The 19,240-nt window shown below is 45.0% G+C and overlaps 1 protein-coding gene across 2 annotated transcripts in view; it reads left to right on the top strand.

Annotated features, from left to right (window-relative positions):
• Positions 1-1,288: 1,288 nt before the first annotated feature.
• TTC7A (tetratricopeptide repeat domain 7A) overlaps positions 1,289-19,240 on the top strand; it is a 159,381-nt gene continuing 141,429 nt past the window's right edge. The window contains exons 1-3 of one of the 2 annotated variants that reach the window (XM_088524277.1): positions 1,289-1,445; positions 3,781-3,944; positions 5,678-5,846. In XM_088524277.1, coding sequence (XP_088380403.1) covers positions 1,292-1,445; positions 3,781-3,944; positions 5,678-5,846 — 487 coding nt within the window. In that variant the 5' untranslated portion in view covers positions 1,289-1,291. Of the gene's footprint in view, positions 1,446-3,780; positions 3,945-5,677; positions 5,847-6,571; positions 6,623-19,240 lie in introns of those variants that run through there. The other variant, XM_088524276.1, reaches the window with a different exon arrangement.

Genomic DNA, 19,240 nt, shown 5'->3' with positions numbered 1-19,240 from the left:
TTTTGATTCCTTGTCCCCCGCAGCCTCTGGGGAAGCACACTCCGGCGCCAGGGTCCCCTGTAATAACGGCTACGCAAGCAGAGCCGTTAACCCGCCACCGCAGCGCCCGTTACAGCACGCCGGGCCGGAGCAACCCCACGCTGGGCCTCACCCCCCTTCCCCCCGGTGGGGCCCCACCCGCCGCCCCGTGCCGGGGCCCGCCCGCCCGCGGCGCCGCGCACGCACCCGCACGCGCCCGCCGACGGCTCCGGCTCCCGAGCAGGCGGCGCGACCTCCGGCCCGGGCCGGCCACCATCCCCAGCGCCGCCTCCGCGCCGGCGCACGCGCGCGCCCCGCCCCGCCGCTCCTTCCCGCCCATTGGCTGCGCCCGCCCCCGGGGCTGGCGACGTCACCGCTCCGGGTACTTCACGTCGCGGGGGTGGCGCCTGCGCGTGCGGGGCAGCACGTGCGGGCGGCGGCGGCGCCGCGTGCGCGGGGCGGGGCGGGGCGGCGCGGGGCGGCGCGGCCGTTGGCGGTGGTAACGGCCGTTAACGGCTCCCTGCCCCGCAACTGTCCGCGCAGGCGCGCGGGGAGGCCGCGGCGTTGGGGATGCCGCTGGGTGGGATTCCCTCCTGTAGGAGCGGTCCGGGCTAGTCCTGAGCAGCTGCGGAGGGCTGGCAGGAAGGCGGGCGGTTCTTGCCCTCGGTGAGGGGCTCGAAGCGTGGGTGGTACCAGTGAAAGCATCGGGGGTCGTGGCTGTCTTGCTGTGCCGGTTTAGCTAAACTCTTTTTAAGTGTCTCTTCTGAGCCCGCGTAAGTGATGCTTTAAGTACAAAACCTCCTCGCTGGAGCAGAGTATGTGGGATTTTCTGTGCACAGTGTCCCTTACTTCCCATTCTCCCTCCCCTTTTTGTGTTTTAACTTCTCATGCAGCACCACCCAGCGTGTTACAGGGCTGCTTGGCTTTCTTTTCCCTCTTCCCCTGCTGCTTTGCAAGGTGCTGCGCTCACTGTCACTTCCAGCGCTTCTTTCCCTTCGGACACCCGATGTTCGTGTGAATGGGAAAGGGCAGCGCTTCCCCGCTCATCACTGCGTGTTGCGCCCAGGCAGTTGCTTCTCTGGAGAACGAAGGAGCAGCAACCCTCGTGCACCGGAGATGATGATGGTGATGAAGGCCCCTCAGAACAGCGCAACCGCCGGGTACCCGTTAAGCAGCCGGGCCCCGTGCGGCCGAGAGCGGCGGCGGCTGCGGGCGGGCGGTGCAGCCGCTCGCCGGGCCGGGGCGGAGCGCGGCGGGGCGGGGCGGCGCTAAGATGGCGGCCAAGGGCTCGCACGGGCACGTGAAGCTGGAGGGGGAGGTCGAGCGGAGCCGCGCCGAGGGCCGCTGGGGCCGCCTGCAGCGCCTGGCGCGGCAGCTGCAGCCGGCGGCCGGCGCGCCGCGCAAAGCGGCGGGCGCGCAGCACGCGGGTGAGCGGGGCGCGCGCGGCCGGCACGGGCCGCGGGGCGGAGCGGGGGCCGGCGGCTGCGCGGGCCGGGAGGGCTGCGAGCCGCGACGGGGCACTGGAGGGGGGCCCCGAGCGAGCTGAGCTGCGGCTTCCTGCTGCTCGCGGCGTCTCCCTGCGGTGCAACGGGAGAGCCGGCGGGGGCGGAGGGGCCGCGCCCCGCTTAGCGGCGCTGCCCTCGTGCCGAGCTCAGGAGTATCCGAACGCGGCTGGCGAGCAGTGCTAGGTACCGCTTTCTTCGGTGAGCGAAAGCCTCTGCTGGCGCCTTCAGGCTACGCTTCTGAAAACCAGAAATATTTACAACCTCTTGATGTTAGTGACCCCTATTCTCTCTCTGGGACTTCTCTGCACCCGCTCTTGCATCTACCTGGTGGGTCGCATCGTCCCAGCCGAGGCGGCTCGTGCCTCCTGCCCGCTCTGTTACGTGAGATTGCTGTGCCTTGGAGTCGCATCGTCCGTCTTGTCTGCGCATACTGCACATCTTTATAGTTGTTGTTCAGAGAACCAAAGCCCCTTTTCTAGAGCAGTGTTTATAAGAAGGGGGCCTGGAGTTTATCAGAGCTTGCTGGGATACCGTACCGAAAGCAGGGCTTTCTCACAGCTGGGAAAGTGTGTCTATGGGGGGAAGGGTTGGCAGCTTTATATATATTTATTTACAAGACTTTTTAAGTGCATGCCCTATGTTGAGAACCACACAGCTGATCTTTGAGCTTAGTTTTATTTCAGCGGCACTTTGCAGAAATGCAAAGAGCATCATGCAGTTTGGGGGCATTAGCAGTGAAAGAGCTGTTACTCGTTTGTTTCCCTTTAATTAAGAGGAATAGCAGCAGTATGTTTGTTGTAAAAACATTATTCGTTAATCCGTTGCTGTCAGTGTAATTTGCTGGTAATGAATGAATCATGCTCTGCTATTGCTACAGACCTTTTACCCTGTAAGGACCAAGCCAGTTCCGTGTTTCTAAAAACAATAGCATGTCTAGATGGGATTTTTTTTAAACGATAATATTTCCTTTAGAGATTTTGTATGTGTGCTTATTTCTTTGTTGTGCATGTTCTTTTATACACAATTAAGTTTAGCAAAGATGTTAATGACCTTACCTGAGCGCTCTTCAGCATTGTGTGGAAACGGTGGTGTATGTGTAAAGAAAACCACCTTTGAGTGCGGTGTGTGCCACTGTCTGCTCCGCTCGCCTGGTCCTTGAGATGGCTTTCAGAGCTATTTTATATACGCACCCCACTCTGTGCAAGTTAGATTATTAACTGTATACCTGCAATTGAGTAGGTAAAATACGACTTCAATGCGACATGCAACCAAACACTTTATATTTTGTTGTTGTTTTGGATTACGAAAAGAATTGATTAATGCTGTGTGTGTGTGTATACAGAATAAGTGTGACTAAGCTATCCCACAGACTTAAAATAGAGAAAGAGACTACTGTTTCCTCTGTGTTGTAGAGGTGGAAAAAATCTATGTACAGTGTAGCACTTTGAGCTTTGATTTACAAAACCAAGACTTTTGTTTTGACTCAGCTTGAGCTAGACGGTTGAACGAGGACCTAGTTGTATGGATGAAGAACTGTAGAACTGAACCCATCACACAAGGACTGCCAGAATAGTGACAGATGAATCATTTTACTTGCATGATCCTTTGCACTGTATCCAGCACTATCACCTGTGTTTGAATTACTCTCCAGGGGAGCTGCGAATAGGCATGGATCTTGATGTAGAGAGAAATCCATGCAGCGTATTAATTATTTTACAAGGTCAACCTTAAGTTTGTCTGTGATAATGGATATATAGGATATTTCTAAGCAAAATCTTTAATTATTTTCTTTCAACAAAACATTGAAAGTTTCTGATGGAGTCAGTGCTCTTCAGTGAAATAAATAGCTTAGCCATAGTCCAAAGCATCCACTTCATGCTTGTGCATTTGTAAATTTAAAGCATGCACTTGAATGTTTGCTAAGATAGGGCCTGATTTTTAAACATAATTTTGTGATGAAAATTCAGAACAATTGCATGACCGATAACATGAAAATGAACTATCCTGTCAAAATTAAAGCATCTGACTAGGGAAAAATCTTCAAGTTAAAAGGAAATGTCTTTTTTCTTTTTCATAGAAGATGCAGTGTTTCCAATACCTAAAAGTTAATATATCTTCCTTTTTCTATGCACTAGTTCTTCTTAGACCTCACTTTGAGTTGCTGTTGATCTGTGTTTTTTTTTTTTTTATTATTATTACTATTTATTGGCGATACAATGCTAACTGATGTTTCTTCTTGATTGATTTGTGTTTGCAGAGGACTACGTCAGTATGCTGCTTGCAGAGGCCCTGCTGGAAGAGTGCTTGAAGGAAAACTTTGCCAAACTGAAGGACTCCATTCCACTAGCAGAAAAGAATGAACCGAAACTGAATGACGCGAAAAAGTATTTGACCAATATCTTAAACAGAGGAAAACTACCAGTAAGTGTGTTATGTAGGTGTAACTCTTACGCAGCTGCCGCTTCTGTCATGCAAAGGGTCTGCATTGCTTGTTCATATTTCTCTGCTTGATGTAGGGTGCTCCATTACTAAATATCAGTAACATGCTGGGAATTCACCACCTCTCTGCAGTGTTATCTCTTGGGAAACTTAACTTTTTTGAGTATAAAAAAGCATGTGCTTGTTTTCTCTTACACGTGCGCACACACACACACCTCATACATATATATAGCCTCTTTATTTCTGATTAGAAATAAGTGCTCCTAAGTGTTCAGCAGCAGCCCGTAGTGATGGGACATGGCTACATGACAGTGCAGATTGGTGCCACAGCCTAGTGAGCTGTTCCTGGGCTGAGGGAATTCTATGCGCCTGGCCAGCTCTAGGTCTCACACTGTCAGGCACTTGAGATTGTGGTAAAAGTCCAGGATTACAGCATCGTTTCCCATCCCTGCCAGAGCAGTTATGCGAGGGCTGGTTTAAATTCCTCTGTTTTAGTTTGCAGTCAGGGCACATGGCAGGTTGCTGCCCATCCCCAGGCTGCACAGCTTTAGGAGCGTTTTAAGACTCTGTGACTCAATGACTGTTGCTGTGTTGGTGTCCTTGGATGCACTATAGCAAAAATGACTTTAAAGAGGAAATAAGAATTACAAGAATCTGAAGTTCTAGATTTGTTATACTACGATTGTGCTTGAAACTTACTGGATAGTTAGCTTGGAAGCATATATTTCCCTTAATTCTGTTATTTTCTAGAGAACATGTGTTTTTAGCTGCTCTTCTGGGGGAGATCCTTGTTTTTAGCTTCTTGGCAGCTTTTTGATTGATTGATTGATTGGCTAATTTTTGTTTGTTTAGAGGGGGAAGGGAGATTTGTTGAACCCTTTGGTTTTTGTTGTGTTTTTCTCCCCCTCGCTTAGGCCTGGGGAGCAGTCAAAGCCCCTGTGAGTTCTTGTGGGTCTTGGTATTGGCAGTTGTCACAGTCCGTACATCCAGGTTTTTTTCTTAGTGACGACTTGCTTACATGTGCAAGATGGACCCTGTGTTGTAGTCTATTCAGCATGTATTGAAAAAATGAGGGTGTAGGTTTGGGAGCCTTTTCATGCTTTCTGGTCTATAAGGAGGGTCTGTAAAAATTTACTTATTTTACTTTTTTTTTTTATTGGGATTTTGTTTTTCTTACGGATTTGTGTGCATGCTTTCAGTCTTTCAGACCAAACAAAACCTTACAGGTAGTAAGAATACATTCTGTATTGTTTGTGGTGTGTGTTTGGGGCCTTTCTTGCTCATCACTCTGTGCAGAGGAGAAAGGAGTGTTCGACTAGAGGGTCAGGCTCTCTGCCCAGTTCTTCAAAAGCAGGGGAATCGTGTGCATATGCGAGTAGTTCTAACAAGGTTAGTTTTACGTGCAGTTCATGCTTGCTGAATCACTAGCTCTGCTGAACCCAGTGAGGTGGCTGGTAAACTGTGTGTTCCCAAACTGAGCTCTGAAGTAGCTACCTGGTCCTTGTCACCTGCTGCTCCTGTGGGTGTAGCACTAAGATCTCTCTAGACACTTAAGTCTTTCCTAATATGGTTGGTCTGTGAAGCCGGCACAATTGAAAATAAAGCATTTTGTGTCTGCCTAATGCAGGGTTGGTCTGAACTGCCTTTTTTGTTTGTTTTTTGCCCCTTTGTATCCTACCATGTAAACACTTCCCCCCCCCCCCCTCTCGTTTCAGCCTAAGTATATGACAGAAGCTATGCTGATCCTAGGAAAGCTTCATTATGTGGAGGGATCCTACAGAGATGCCATCAGCATGTATGCAAGAGCTGGAATTGATGACCTCTCAATAGCAAATGCACCACTGTACATGCTACGTTTGGTAACGGAAGCCTTTGTTATTAAAGGTAAAGGACCATGTAAATATTTCTGAAACGTCCTGTGTTTAGATTGAAGATGAAGGGACTTCAAGTGGTTTAGTTGGAGCAGAGTTAGGCCAATGCTTTTGCTTTTAGAAAATCCCACTAGTAAGGTCTGTGTAGTTTAAAAATAAAGGCATTGTGGAGTCTTAGTCCATGGTTTTTAAACTTGGCTGATGTTTAGTGAAGAGTTTGAAAGTAGCGGAAATCTTGTGATAACTGTGACTGTGAGTCAGCAACACCCTTGAGCCTGTGTCCTCTTCAGGAAAATCTAAATCAAGCTTTGTTGAATCGGGGCCTATGCTTTTGCTTAGAAGGAGTTCATCTACCTGCAAATTTGAATGACTTCAGTGAAATAAGCAGGTCTATTTTTCCAAGTTTCAAACTTTGGACTAACAGAATATGTGCTTTGAAAGCAAGTAATATGTTTTTGCAATGCATGTTGCACAGTATTGGGCACTATGTACAAACAGGAGTCTCTCCTACCTCTTAATTCTACAGACCTTGTCACTTTCTGAGAGATCTTAGTGAAAGCGTTCTCTAAGTAGTGAATTTGCATTCTGTTTTTGTCAGTGGGGAAGGAAGATCCCAGTAAATTACTGACACGGGGGAAAAATATCAGTAGTCTTCTCCTTCGTTTGCTTTCAGTTCCTTTATAAATGTTGCTCAAGTACTGCTACCTATCTACTGCTTTCTACTCTTTTCAGCATGTCCACCAGCTAATTAGGTGAATGAGAACTGTGATGATCAGATACCTTCAACTGGTATGTAAAAGACTGAACCCAAATCAACCCCAAAAAGTGTTTGACTGGGCTGCTAGTATTAATGATGATAATTTGGGTGTTTCATGATCTCACACAGTCATTCTGCTTTTTGAAAACCTGTTTGTGCTGCTTTGCTTGCTTTGGATTTGTTTTCTGTGGCACTGAGTGAATCTGCTTTATTAAAAAGCTGTTGTGGAGCAAAACTGATTTAGCTGTAACTTGCACTAACACTGGGATGGGGCGGGGAGTGAGTGACTGCAGTGCACTTATATCTGAGTATTTGAGAGCAAGCAATGGTGCATTCGAATGGTGCAATGCTCTGCATTCTGCAGAGCTTCACCGATTTCACTAGGGAAAAGGCTCTAGATGAGGTGCGAGTGTGATGGTAAACTATGCATGAGCACAGGTGAAATAACACTGCTCCTGTAAGGCTGCTTCTATGGGAGCTGGCTCCCTTCACCTTTTGGTAGGCTGGGCCCTATTTTCCTTTTTTTGCCATGTGAGCTAGCACGGAACATGAATGCTCTTTTGTTATTGTGCAGTTTTGAGGAACACCTGCCATCCCAACATAACCTCTGTGCTGTTCCTATGCCACACCCTTTATCTCTCATGATTATTTTCAGATTAGCCAAAGCCACCAAGGGCACAATAAGTCACACAACATTGCACCAAAGCTACCAAGGGCATGATAAGTCACACGGCATAGCACCAGAGTCTCTGACAAATAAGGAAGTCTATCTGAGTGGAGCTTGTCCAGCTGAGTTTGGAGAGGGAACAGATTGTTGGGATCACTGTAACCTTATTCCATGTGCTGGAGCTCCTGGTCTTGATGGAAGCGAGCCTCAAATGCTATGAGTTTTCACTGAAAACTATGGTGATAGTGTAGATTTAAATTTTCAGTTCAAAATATGTCCACCCAGACTAGCTCTGGAGGACAAGTGTCAGATGATCAATTTGAACTACTTTAAACTTATTTACTACCTATTTATTTCTATAATAGTATATAGATTTTCATATTCTCCTTTCATTAGTTATCTATGAAGAAATTCTGTTTATCCATGCTACCTTATCGCCTTTGGTTGAACTACTCAACTTAGACAAGCTGAAACCAGCTTCAAAAAATTCTTGAACATCACTAGTGGTAAATTTTGTGCAAGGATCATACAGGAAACAATCCCAAAGATTTACCTGCTTTCAAAGCAGAACTTAGGTTCTCCGCTTGATTCCTTTTTCAGTTTTGGCAATATTGGGAGAAGGAAGTCTATTTTTATATAATAATCTTGTTTATCCAGCATTAGTTACTTTACAACTTCATAAAACTTGAGTGTGATCCTGAAACCACCTTGACTTTGTTTAGCCAGTGTGTTACTATTGCAGAGTTGTACCTGTATGATGAATGGCAGTATCAGCTCTCCAGCAAGGGAAATGGAAGAAAGGAAAAGCAAAGGCAAACCAATATATAACCTGAAGGAGACAGATACCCTAGTTCCTCCTAGGGTTTAAAAAAAAAAAAAAAAGTTTGCTTTCATATAGCACCATTCATGTGTAATGACATTGAAGGTCACACATGGAGCTAAATCTCTATGGACTGCTCTGAAGATTTCTAGAATGCAGTAGGTTTGTGTTATGGTGACAAGCAGTCCGTATTAGAAGTTTTGTTATTGTAATAAAACCCCTTTTCTTGTACATTACTTTTTTCTTTCTGGCCTCACTCAGGCTTCCACCCAAATATCAAGCAGTAAACACTGAAGTTATTTATAAATGCGGAGACCAGCTGACAAGTTGCAGGAGAAAGAAGAGACAGTACAGAACCCTTCCAATATCTCAGTGGAAGAGATATTTTCTGTCTGGCTGGCATCTTCTGCCTGGCCTGTTTCTAGGCCTCTAAGCTGAGGGAAGAGAAACTTGGCATCCTTCTGTGGATGCTGTGAGTGGAGCCCTGACAATTTTTTAAAAAAGCCCTTTTTTTCTTTTAATTTTTTAGCAGTGACTACTTGTAACCTCTAATTGTAACTTCATAACTAGTTGTGGTGTGGTTGGTCTGTATACGTCTGTCTCTCTCCCTCCACCTGCCATGAGGTTAATTATTCTTAAAACCTCTGCTCAGTTTACTGCATTGCGTAGTGTCTCGTGCGAGCAGTTCTGCCTGTTGCATAAAACAGAATTGAGTAAGCACACTTGTTTGTGTTTTGCTTCTGCTGAACTTGGGATGTGTGGCTTTGTTATCTGGTGGTGTACGCTCAGAACAATGAGAAAAAAACAACATCAGAAAAACTGTCAGGGTCCACTGTTTTGCCTCTGGCTGTGCTTGCTGCAGACACTCTGCAGGGATCCCTGTTGGCTCTGGTGGAAAAGGCTTCTTGGAAGTAGGATAGGTCAATGCCTAATCCTTTACAAGACAAAGTACATTTCCGGCCAGGACTTGAGCATGCCTAGGTTCCAGGTTTGTAGTATGGCTGTGTATGTACGTAACTTTCATAGCAATATAGTGTTTAGGACCAAATATATCTCCATAAGCTGAGCTGTAGCAGAAGGCGCCTGTCGCCAGCAGGGCAGGGCTGACGTGGCTTGTGGGTGCTTCCCCACGGCGTCCACGGGCCTCCAGCTGACTGCTGCGCGTGCAGGCGAGATGAGGCAGCGCTGCGCAGAGCAACGCCCTGCGTGTCCGGCCCTGCTGCCTGAACTTCACCCGTGTGCATGGGTGTGCCTGGACACTGGCAACCAGCTCGAGCTGTGAGTGCACGCTACAGGATTGCAAAGCTTTGGGCTGATTTTCTAGGGAAACTGTCCCACTGCCTCTCTCTGCTTTTCCTCCCTGTCTATTGTCCAATAATTTTACTGTCATTGACTAATTCCAGCTCAGTACACTAGAGAAGTAGGAATTTCAAAGGTACAGAATGGGTTTCGGTTCTGGGGTGATTCATTGTGTCCCCAGTGGTGCGTGATATGAGGTGCTTGGTGTTGGGCAGTGCTGCCCCCTCTTCAGCACCTGGGAAAGGAGGCTAAATAGTATTGTTTGTGGGTGTCTAAAGTTGGGTGTGATATAACCCTTGTAAATTTGTTTTAAAACATTCTTGAGAACAGGTGGCAAAGCACAGTAGAGAACTTTGTTCTAAGGAATCAAAAGGCCGCACTGTCAGCTCAGCCTGTGTTAGATGCCAGAAAAATCCCCATGCAGGTGAATGTTATATCATACTGTGACTCTGGGAAACTCTCATCAGAGACTGCATGTTGTTAGCCACAAGTCCAGCTGCGTGGATGAGGAAAGGGGCTTTGTTGTATTAGCGTCATGGGGCACTGTTTATGTTGTTGTTTAACCTAGTCAAGTTGTTTGAAGATCTTTAAAATCTGTAACTTGGTGTTTTCAGGACAAAACTATAAGCCCATGACGCTAACTGCACTGGCTGGGAGTAGCGCGTGAGCTTTAAGGGACAGCATGAGTGCTCCTGGTAGCTGTGGGTTGGTGAAAGCCAAGCTCTGAAATCAGCACATGAGGGTTATTCCTGCATGTGATGGTGCTGAACAATCTGGAGCTCAGTCTGGTGTGTTTTTTTTTTTTTTTTCCTCCTTCCTTTCCTAAAGCACAAACTGCTGATCCTATGTTTTTTCCCATTTCTCTGTTTCATTTTAAGATACTGTGTTAATGAGGTCCTTATTGCTTAGAAGGATATTGCTACTTCTTCTTTCTCCCCACGTGAAGTCTTTGTCTTGGGTTTGTCATACTGGAAGTGGTGGTGTTGGAGGTTATGTTAGTGTCCTGAATGGAAAATGGTGGCATCAAGTAGAAACAATGAACAGAATAACTGATCTTTTGCTCAGCCTATCTGAAAACTGCCCACTTGGTTTTAATCGGAATTTTAAATGGCCAACAAAAACCTTAATTATGAATTATTTTTGAACTTACTTTGTGTTGTGTTTATTAGTTTGCTTCTTACAGAGGATATTTTTGTTGGTTTTCAGAACAATTAAAAACGTGAGGGTTTGCAGTCACTAAACATAATCATGGCATTAAAATTGTGCTTTTTAGTTAATCGGCAGATATTTCCTCATTTGTTCACACTCTTGATTAGTGTCTTAAATTTTATTGTTTGTGCCATTCATTATTTTCTAATATGTTTGTCTGCAGGATGACTAATTTTCCTGCATATGATTTCTTTCAGACTGTATTTGTACAAATTAGAGTAAGAGGTACAATGTTCAAAGATGTTTTTGTCATAAAGCTGAATTCTGAGAAATGTACCTCTTTCTCTCTACTGTTCAAGGTTTTGATTAAAGTAAGTAAATCTTTTCAGTTAAATGAATGTCACTTGCTGCAGGTAGCTTGAACTTATAATCACTCTCTCCAACATTTCAGAACTGGTAACCTTCCAGTCATACCAGTTTTTGTTGTTTTTTTAGCATATGGATTAGAAGAGGAAGACCAGCTTGCTTGGATGAATTTATGCAACCAAAACTTTGTTGGTTCATCATCTTTGAAAGGCTAATCATTGGACTAAATTAGTGGAGTGAACTGAAAATAAAACATTTCTTCCTTTCCTCCTGGAGGAAGGATCTGGTTATTTTAACGACTGATTTCAGCACTTTGTTAAACTGATTTCATATTCTTGACCGGTGACTTCGGTAGTTTAATTTTTACCGATTGCTATCAATCGGGTTTGCTAGGGTCTATTCTGTGTTATTCACTGAAGCAGTCTCACTTTTAAATAGAATTCTACTAGAAATAGGATTTCCAGTTAGTTTGGATGGTAATACTCTTTTTGAGGAAGGCTGATGCTTGGCTGTATACAGCCATGTTAACCTAGGTTTTGTTTAAGATGGTACACTGACATGTAGTGTTGTCCTCCGTATCCTTAACTACTCTTTCTGTCTCTTGGTAGCTGCTCACTGAGGTTAACTTGATCAGGATTTTCTGCTGCTCCTGTGACTAAATAGAACTGATAGAACAACAGAGAAAAATCTGTTGTTTGGTTTCTTGTTCTTAATAAAACAAGGAAAGATTCCCTGCTCTGACAAACAAATTCATTTTTGTTAGAATTCTGTCACTAGAAATTTGTCTTTTTCTGAGGTCAGTAAAAATGGAAGGGACTCATCCCTGAGCATTAAGGGGGAACGTTCCTCTGAACAGAGCCTGGGTAATAAAACTAGTTTTCTTGTCTTGCCTGACAGGCAAATTGACTCCCAGCCAGGAGGATTTATGATGCAATACGATACTGAAAACTGAGTAACCACCAATAAGGCATTTTGTTGGCAGAACTTGTTTTCATTTTTGCTTGACAAAACCTGCTTTTTTAAAATGTTGATCCACATTTGAGCGAGACTGTTCCATGTCTAATGTATACTTCAAAGTGCTGCTGTTGGTAATTACAGCAACTATACAGGAAACATGCTGCTTATTTATGTTGGCATCGGAGTAGCTGTCTGATAGGCAAAAGCCCCAGTTTGTAGATGCTGATTTCTTGATAAAAGGGACTTGTACAAGTCTAGCTGGTTTCTCATTTCAGAATTGTCTTGAAATCCTAGTGATGCTAGAGTTCTCTTACACTGTTGAAGTGCTGGCTTCGAAGCCGTTGCAGCCGGTGAGTTGAGTGCCCCAGCTTTCCAGCTCAGGTGTGAAGGACCGGAGTTGCGCAGCTCAGCCCTGGTGTTCTTGATACTTAAACTGCCTGAGGCAGTCAGTGAGGTTAGAGCTTACGGCTACGATCCTTGAATTTGTCTTGCTGTAGTATAGGTGAGTTCTGTTCTTTTCCCCTATTTGCATTTTGTAAGCAGTTTGGGCCATCAGTGTTATGCATTGGGTGCATAAATGCAACATGGGGTGTGATTTTTAGGCTTGTGAACAAAGGCTGCCTGATGGCATCAAAGTGCAAATAACTGAATTTTACTGGAAAAAGAAAATAGTATGTTCTTCCTTAATTAGTGTGGCCTGGTTTCTGTGGTGGTAAGATCTTGTGCCCTGTTCCCCTCTCATACCCTTCTACACACAGTATCATAGAATCATAGAATGCTTAAGGTTGGAAGGGACCTCTAGAGATCATCTAGTCCAACCCCCCTGCACACGCAGGGTCACCTAGAGCATGTGACACAGGACTGCGTCCAAGCGGGTTTTGAAGATCTCCAGAGAAGGAGACTCCGCAACCTCTCTGGGCAGCCTGTTCCAGTGCTCTGTCACCCTCACTGTTAAGAAATTTTTCCTTAAGTTCCTGTGGAACTTTGGGTGTTTCAGTTTGTGGCCATTACCTCTAGTTCTGTCTGCATGTATACATTCATGTGCTGAACTTGCACGGGCATAAAACCTTCCTCCTTTCCTGTATTCTGGTGCCAGATGCATTAGGAGGTACAAGAACAGTCTCAACCTGCTTTCCTGAGGAGTATGAGTAAGGAATGCACAATTTTTAAGTGTAGTAACATGAGAAAAAATGTTATAGTGGTATTTTCACTAAAATTACAAATCTGTTCACTTAGCCTAAGCTAGAGGGAGCCTTTAGATGGCTCTGATGCTGTCCCTGGGCTGGAGCTGTGCTGTGAGGGTGACAGTGGTGTGTCAGATGCCGGGCACTGGCTGGCTGCCAGTACTGGCACTGGCTTTGGGAACAAGTGAGCAGCAGCCGGGGTCGCTGAGGCTGTGCCTTCATACACTGCCATAGAGTGTGCTCACTGGTGAGCTCTTCTCCTGGGGTCGTGAACTTGCTTCCAGCTTTTTGCATTCTTCTGCTCCATGAGGATGCATTTCGATGTGTGGTTTACCCTGGAGTAAGTTCTGGACAGGTGAACAAGCTTGCTAGTTGTCATCTAATAATTTAAGGTAGAACTAGCTTGAGAGCTTGATGTGAATCAGTGCAGTTTAATAGGAATTAGCCTCTTTACCGCCTCCTGCTCCCAGAGAAGAAACACAGTCGCAGTGGTTGTGCCTGCAGCTGTACTAGAATTTTCTCACAAATGATGATGCCTGGCCATGATGCAGAGGAATTCAAACTGAATAAACTAGTCATCTCCTCCATCTCTCTGTCCCTTGCACCACATCCATCCTATTTTTGTTCTCAGCTTCTGTCCACTGAATTTACACAAGGGGAAAAAATGTCATTCTTGCAGCATGCCAGGCAAGTGTATGGACATAGATGGTGCTAAGTTGTTCTCTCCATGCAGGGCCCTAAGGGAATGCAGATCCCGTCAATCAGCTGGGGCATCTCTTTAGCTGCTGTAAGGTATAACCTGGCAATGGAGGAGTCCACTTATACCAGTCCACTTTAATATGTCATTTGTTAAAGCCAAGGTGCAAAGATCGTCCAGGAGGCTTAAGGGCAACCAGCTGATAGGTGAGAGGTTTTGATATGGTAGTGTAAATAAGCATTTTGATGATAAAGGCTTGTGAAAGAGCTTTTTGATTAAGATGAGCCAATTTTCCTACACAGGAACAAGTCTCCTAAGTTTTACTTTAACTAGGCAGCCATGAGCAAGTTATTTAAATTTTCAGGCTGTGTTTGACCCTTAAAAGGGCTGGGGAGAAGGTCGTCAGCAAAACGTTAGTCTGGGTTCCTGGGGTTTTCTGCTTTTCCCCCTTTGAGCCTTTTAGATGAAAGTGACTGTGAGGTTATCATGGATTGCTGTGGTTGCTATTGTGATTGTAAAGGACTGTTGCTACAGAGGCAATGATGAAAGATCTTCCCCATGCTGCTCTCCTGCAAAACAAAACTCTTCTTTCTCCTTTCTTCCCCTTTCCAAAAGGTGTAATACAAATGTCCTCACCATCTAGACCTTCTAGGGTGTTTTTTTTTTTTTTCTTTTTATTTGCATTGCAAGTAAATGGTGCTAGGAGCTTCTTATTCAATAGCTGGGGAAAGGAGTATCAAGATGAGTGATGTGAATTATTTAAGCTGCTGTGAATTTTGTCAGGGATAACATGCAGTGCTGCATCTTGCCTATATTGAACTAATTCAGACTGTTGAATTGCAACAAGCCAAAGCAAATTTTTATTTTCCAAGACTCCATAGTGTAAGAGCACAGCCCTCAAACAGCCTATGAAGACCCCCCAAGAGTGTCTAAGAAAATTTACTGCTGCTTTTAAAATAGAGATGGTTTGGTTGTGCCTTTCAGTTTTGTGGTCTTTCAAAAGGTTAAGTGTTTGGTATTTTGCTGAGCTTTAAGTCATTAAGTATAAATTATATATATGTATTCTTTTGAAGAGCTTGTCTTAAAATAGTCTTGTTTCAGTGCTGACTGGTTTCCTAGAGCCACCCTTCCAACACAGGCTGTGGCTGGGTATGTAAGCCCTTCCCCTGGGGATGGCCGCCTCGAGTGACCTGCCGTCCCCGCGGGGCAACGTGATCACAGCCAGTCTCCGGGCAGTGGTTGCCGTACAATATATTCATGCCACCGTTTACCTCAAGGTAAATGATTTATGTTCCCGTGACCTGAGAAAAGCTGTCACATGCTGTGAGCGCAGCATCATGCTCTGGCTTCCGGCCAGAATTACCTGTCTGTGCTGCTTGTGAGCATGGGCGCTGTCACCTTGCTCTGCAGCCTGGGGCTGAGGCTGTTGGCAGGACGGGAGCTTCTACCCTAAGCTATCTTTCACTTAGAGTTCCCTTGGCTGTGTTTGATGCTGGCGGACACCGGGACCCAGCACGGAGTCCTCCCCTGGGTGCTGTGGCCTGCCTTTGGTTTCTGCCTTAAATTGCCATCTACCTCTGCCTCTGGACTGTGGACATGTAGCAGCTACTGGCTAGACCTGTGCATGCGAAGGGTTTAAAATAGTGTCCTGCTACTGCTGCTTCTGATGACTAGTGCCTGTGCATGCGCTGTTTTCCAGCAGTTATGTTAATGCAGCTGTGAACGTGAAGCTATGAGCAAGTATTGACAGGAAAATGAAAAGAACCTGTGGGTGGATTAGCTTCTCCCTCCTGCTCAGGAGCAGCAATGCTGCTATTTGATGAACTAGTGAATGAATTGGCAGGGAAAAAGAAGCAAGTCACCTTAGCTTGCTGTTCTCCTCAGTAGTAATGCTGTCTCCATCCACGCTCAGAGGTTTTCAAGACCAGACCAGGTAAAGTCCTGACCAGCCTCATCTGACCTCATAGCTGCCTTTGCTTTGAGCAGGAGACTGATCTACACACCTTCTGAGATTCCCCTCCATCCTGAATTTTTCTGTTGTGCAGTGTCCATTTGCAAGTGTGTGCTCCAGCTCTGCTAATAACTTTACCTGCAAGTATTAGAGCCTGATGATATACTCTCTTCTCTTGGGAAGGACTGGATAAAAGGTTGGGAAATAAGCTTTCATAAAATGCCCCCTTTTAGGTTTCCGTGAATGCTAGATGCTAGCAGTGTGTTTCATTTGCAGGAAGGATTTTCAGTCAGTTATACTTCTTGTAAACCTTTTTTGGTTTTATTTTTGGCATAAATGCAGATTAGCTTTAAAAAGAGAGAAGAAGGGAGAAAGATTATAGAGAGATCAAGGAAAGAGATGAAGCTATGGCAGAACTAGAGAAAGTGAATGGAAGCCTTATCTTTGTTGAGGAAAGAGAACTATTATTTCTGGGCATAGTAGGCTGCTGCCTCTGAAGTGGGTGGAAAGTAAATGGTTTATTCTCTTAAAATAACCATGAAATAAGTCTTTCATTAATTCTTAAACTTAGACCAAACTCCATTAGAAAGCTCTATTTTCACTATATATTTTTATGGTGTTCGATATATAAAAAAAAAATGGACATCAGATTCAATAAAACTATTTTAAAGTAGATATAAACTAGTATTATCTTAACATGGTTGACTGTGATACCCACTAACGGCTTGGGTAAATACCTAACCCAAGCGGTTTTAAGAGTGAATAAATTTGTGCTTTTCCGGGAGGTCATGCTTTCTTGCTAAATGCACTATGCAGTATCGTGTATTTTGCAGGTGTCTGAGACTTCTGAGGGGGCTGTGCTAAATTCAAAATGGAAGAGGCAGGGAAGAGCTAGCGAGGTTCTTGCTAGCAGGGCTGGGCAGCCTAATTTGCACTGTTGTCACAGAGTGGTTAAGGACTCCGCCCTGGGATGGGGCACAGCAAGATGGGGAACCCTTTTGCTGTTGTTTTCTACTTTATCTACTGACTTTGCATTCTGCTTGCTCTAACTGCCCTTCTTACCGCATTTTTTGGTGGGGAAAATGGCCCTGTTGGGGTCTGTGGAGGATTTTATACCCTGACTGCATCAGTTCAGCACATGTGGTATTAGTGGAAAAAAGTGTGACTCATGTTGCATCATGAGGGTCATTTTCCTTTTTTCCGTTTACAAGTTGACAGTTGTGTGTGGTGTAGCCTGGTGTATCTGTGTGTTAATGCATCATGTACTGCTTGACATTTACAGAGGCATGGCTCTTAGTGGCAGGAAAAGATGGGAGGGTGCCAGCAGTGGCCTTTCTTACTTTTCTGGGGCTATTTACTTTGCCATCTCTGATCAGCTCCAGCTCTATCCTGTGCCCTGTATGGATGGACATGTTTGCTGTCAGTATTTGGGAGTCTGAGTGAGGACTGTTTACTCTTTCTCCTGTATCTGAGCTTAGAGATAGTAGCTCCCTGCAGTGGGTTGCAGCACAGATGTAAACGACTGTTTATCAGACTGTTCTCTGACATCTCCCACAATAACCGCCCCCGCACAGGCTGTGCCACGATGGCTCTTGCAGCCTGATGAGGTGCTGCTTGTGTGTGGATGTTGGGGGGTTGTAGTGGGCTTCTTCTGGGGTCCTTGCCCCACTTTGCATGGAAAGGGGTGATGACTCTGACATAGACATGTTTTTGAATTTATGTTCAGTTGTGGGGGTTGATCAGAAATTCAGGACTAAATTAAAATTGGGGCAGATCAGAGAAGAATATTTGTAAGTTACTCATCATAGCTTCAGCACTTTGTAGCTCCTTATCTTTTTCTGTGTAGGGAGTGGATATCCTCCTCTCCCCCTCATGACATAGCAACAGGGTGAGGAAATAGAAGCTTTGAAATAATAGAGAGAAACATAATCGAGAGTTCAAGACTTTGCAGACAGGTTGGAAAACAAGGTCCTCTAATGCAAGATAGATATCGGTAGAAGGGTGAGAACATGGAATGGGGTGTTGTTAATATATCATCATACCCTCCCTCCCCCTTTTCATTTTGAAGTAAATCCATTCCCTCTGCTCCAGCCAGGCCAGCATTTCTGATAGGGTTTATCCTGCTAGATAGGTCCTTGGGGTCTGTGCTTTGCACTTCTGGGGCATCTGACCTTCTTAGTGCCCTGAGTAAGCTGCTTGTGTCTGACTTGCATGCAAAACAGCAAGTAGGGAACCCCCAAGCATGGTTACCAAGGGGATAAAGCTTGAAAAGTAAACAAATGTAGGACTGATGGGGAACCTCAGACTCCTGCAGTGAGAATGCTCTGACCGCATCCTTCGTGGGAGGGAGATCTGGCAGCCTTTGCAGCTCCCTGGAGCTTGGGATGAGGCCGCAGGAGCACTGTGCTCAGGCGCCTGGGATTATGCTGGCCTAGGCAAGGACAACTCCTGGTGCGTGAGAAAGCTCCTCATGATGGGCAGAAACCCTGGGCTTACACTGCAGCAATCTAAATGACTTATTTTGGGGAGCCCGTCTAGACTGCTAAAATATAGCTTCTTTTCTTGCCACATTTGTAGACCTATATCAGGAATAATAGGATTTTGTTCTACACCTTGCATTTTTTATCCATTTTTAGGGAGAGAATCTATTAGGAAACATGTATTAAACTGTTTACAGCTCCTGTGGGCTGCTAGACATACGTGTAGTTCCCTTTGGTTTAAAAGGCCTGACTTTCCGAGCAGTAGTATCATGCGCATCCAGTGTAGCCTAAGACCTGTGCAGATCAGTGCATAAAATCAGTGAGTGGAAATGTAGCATCCCCAAAGAGATTTGGAGATGTAAAGGATGTGGTAGCAGGTTGCCAGATACACAGACACACCAGCCAGGGGTCTGGTAATAAAAGATTTTCATGTCTGGACAATAGCTGTGGGTCTTCAATTAACTTATTCTATGTTTGTAAGAGGTAGAAGAAAGTTTGAGTAGTACAAAAAAAAATTTCTTCTAGGTAAAGAGATCAAATTGTGATTAAAGAATTTCTTGTGGCCTGCCAAGAGTTTACTCCATGTCCACTTGCAATTCACTTGTGTTCACATTTTCCAAGAGAGGCTTCAGATTTTTTACTTTGATATCTTCTAAGTTTTCTCTTAAACTGTTAAGCTTCATGTGGAATAGTGGATGCCTAGAAAATATCAAACCAGGTTCCAGTTCCAAGGTGTTTCAGGAATGGCACTTTTGTTGCAGCACCCAAAACCTATAGCTGTCTTGGAAATTAAGCCCTTAATTTCTCTGCTTACTTATTGCTACCAGAAGGATTGTATGTCCTTTCTTTATAAGCCTTTGAAAGATGCTATAGAAGTGTGCAGGGTCACCATTAGACCTCAAATTTCCTTGTGTGCCTAAGAATTTTATGTTTCTGATGTTCGTGAAAGTCAGAAACCTCTGGAACAAGGGGAAAATCCCTGAATTTTTCACATAAGGAAAAGCTTTCCTAATAAATGAAAGGAGAAAACAACGATGTTGCTTTGTGTGGGCTTTGGCATGCAAAGATGCTGCTGTTTTG

The sequence above is a fragment of the Tinamus guttatus genome, unplaced genomic scaffold (genome assembly GCF_059628265.1).
Source record: "Tinamus guttatus ecotype Peru unplaced genomic scaffold, ASM5962826v1 Tinamus_guttatus_pri_ptg000208l, whole genome shotgun sequence".
NCBI lineage: Eukaryota > Metazoa > Chordata > Aves > Tinamiformes > Tinamidae > Tinamus > Tinamus guttatus.
The sequence above is the reverse complement of the archived record's forward strand: the minus strand, read 5'-3'. Positions and strand labels throughout refer to the sequence as shown.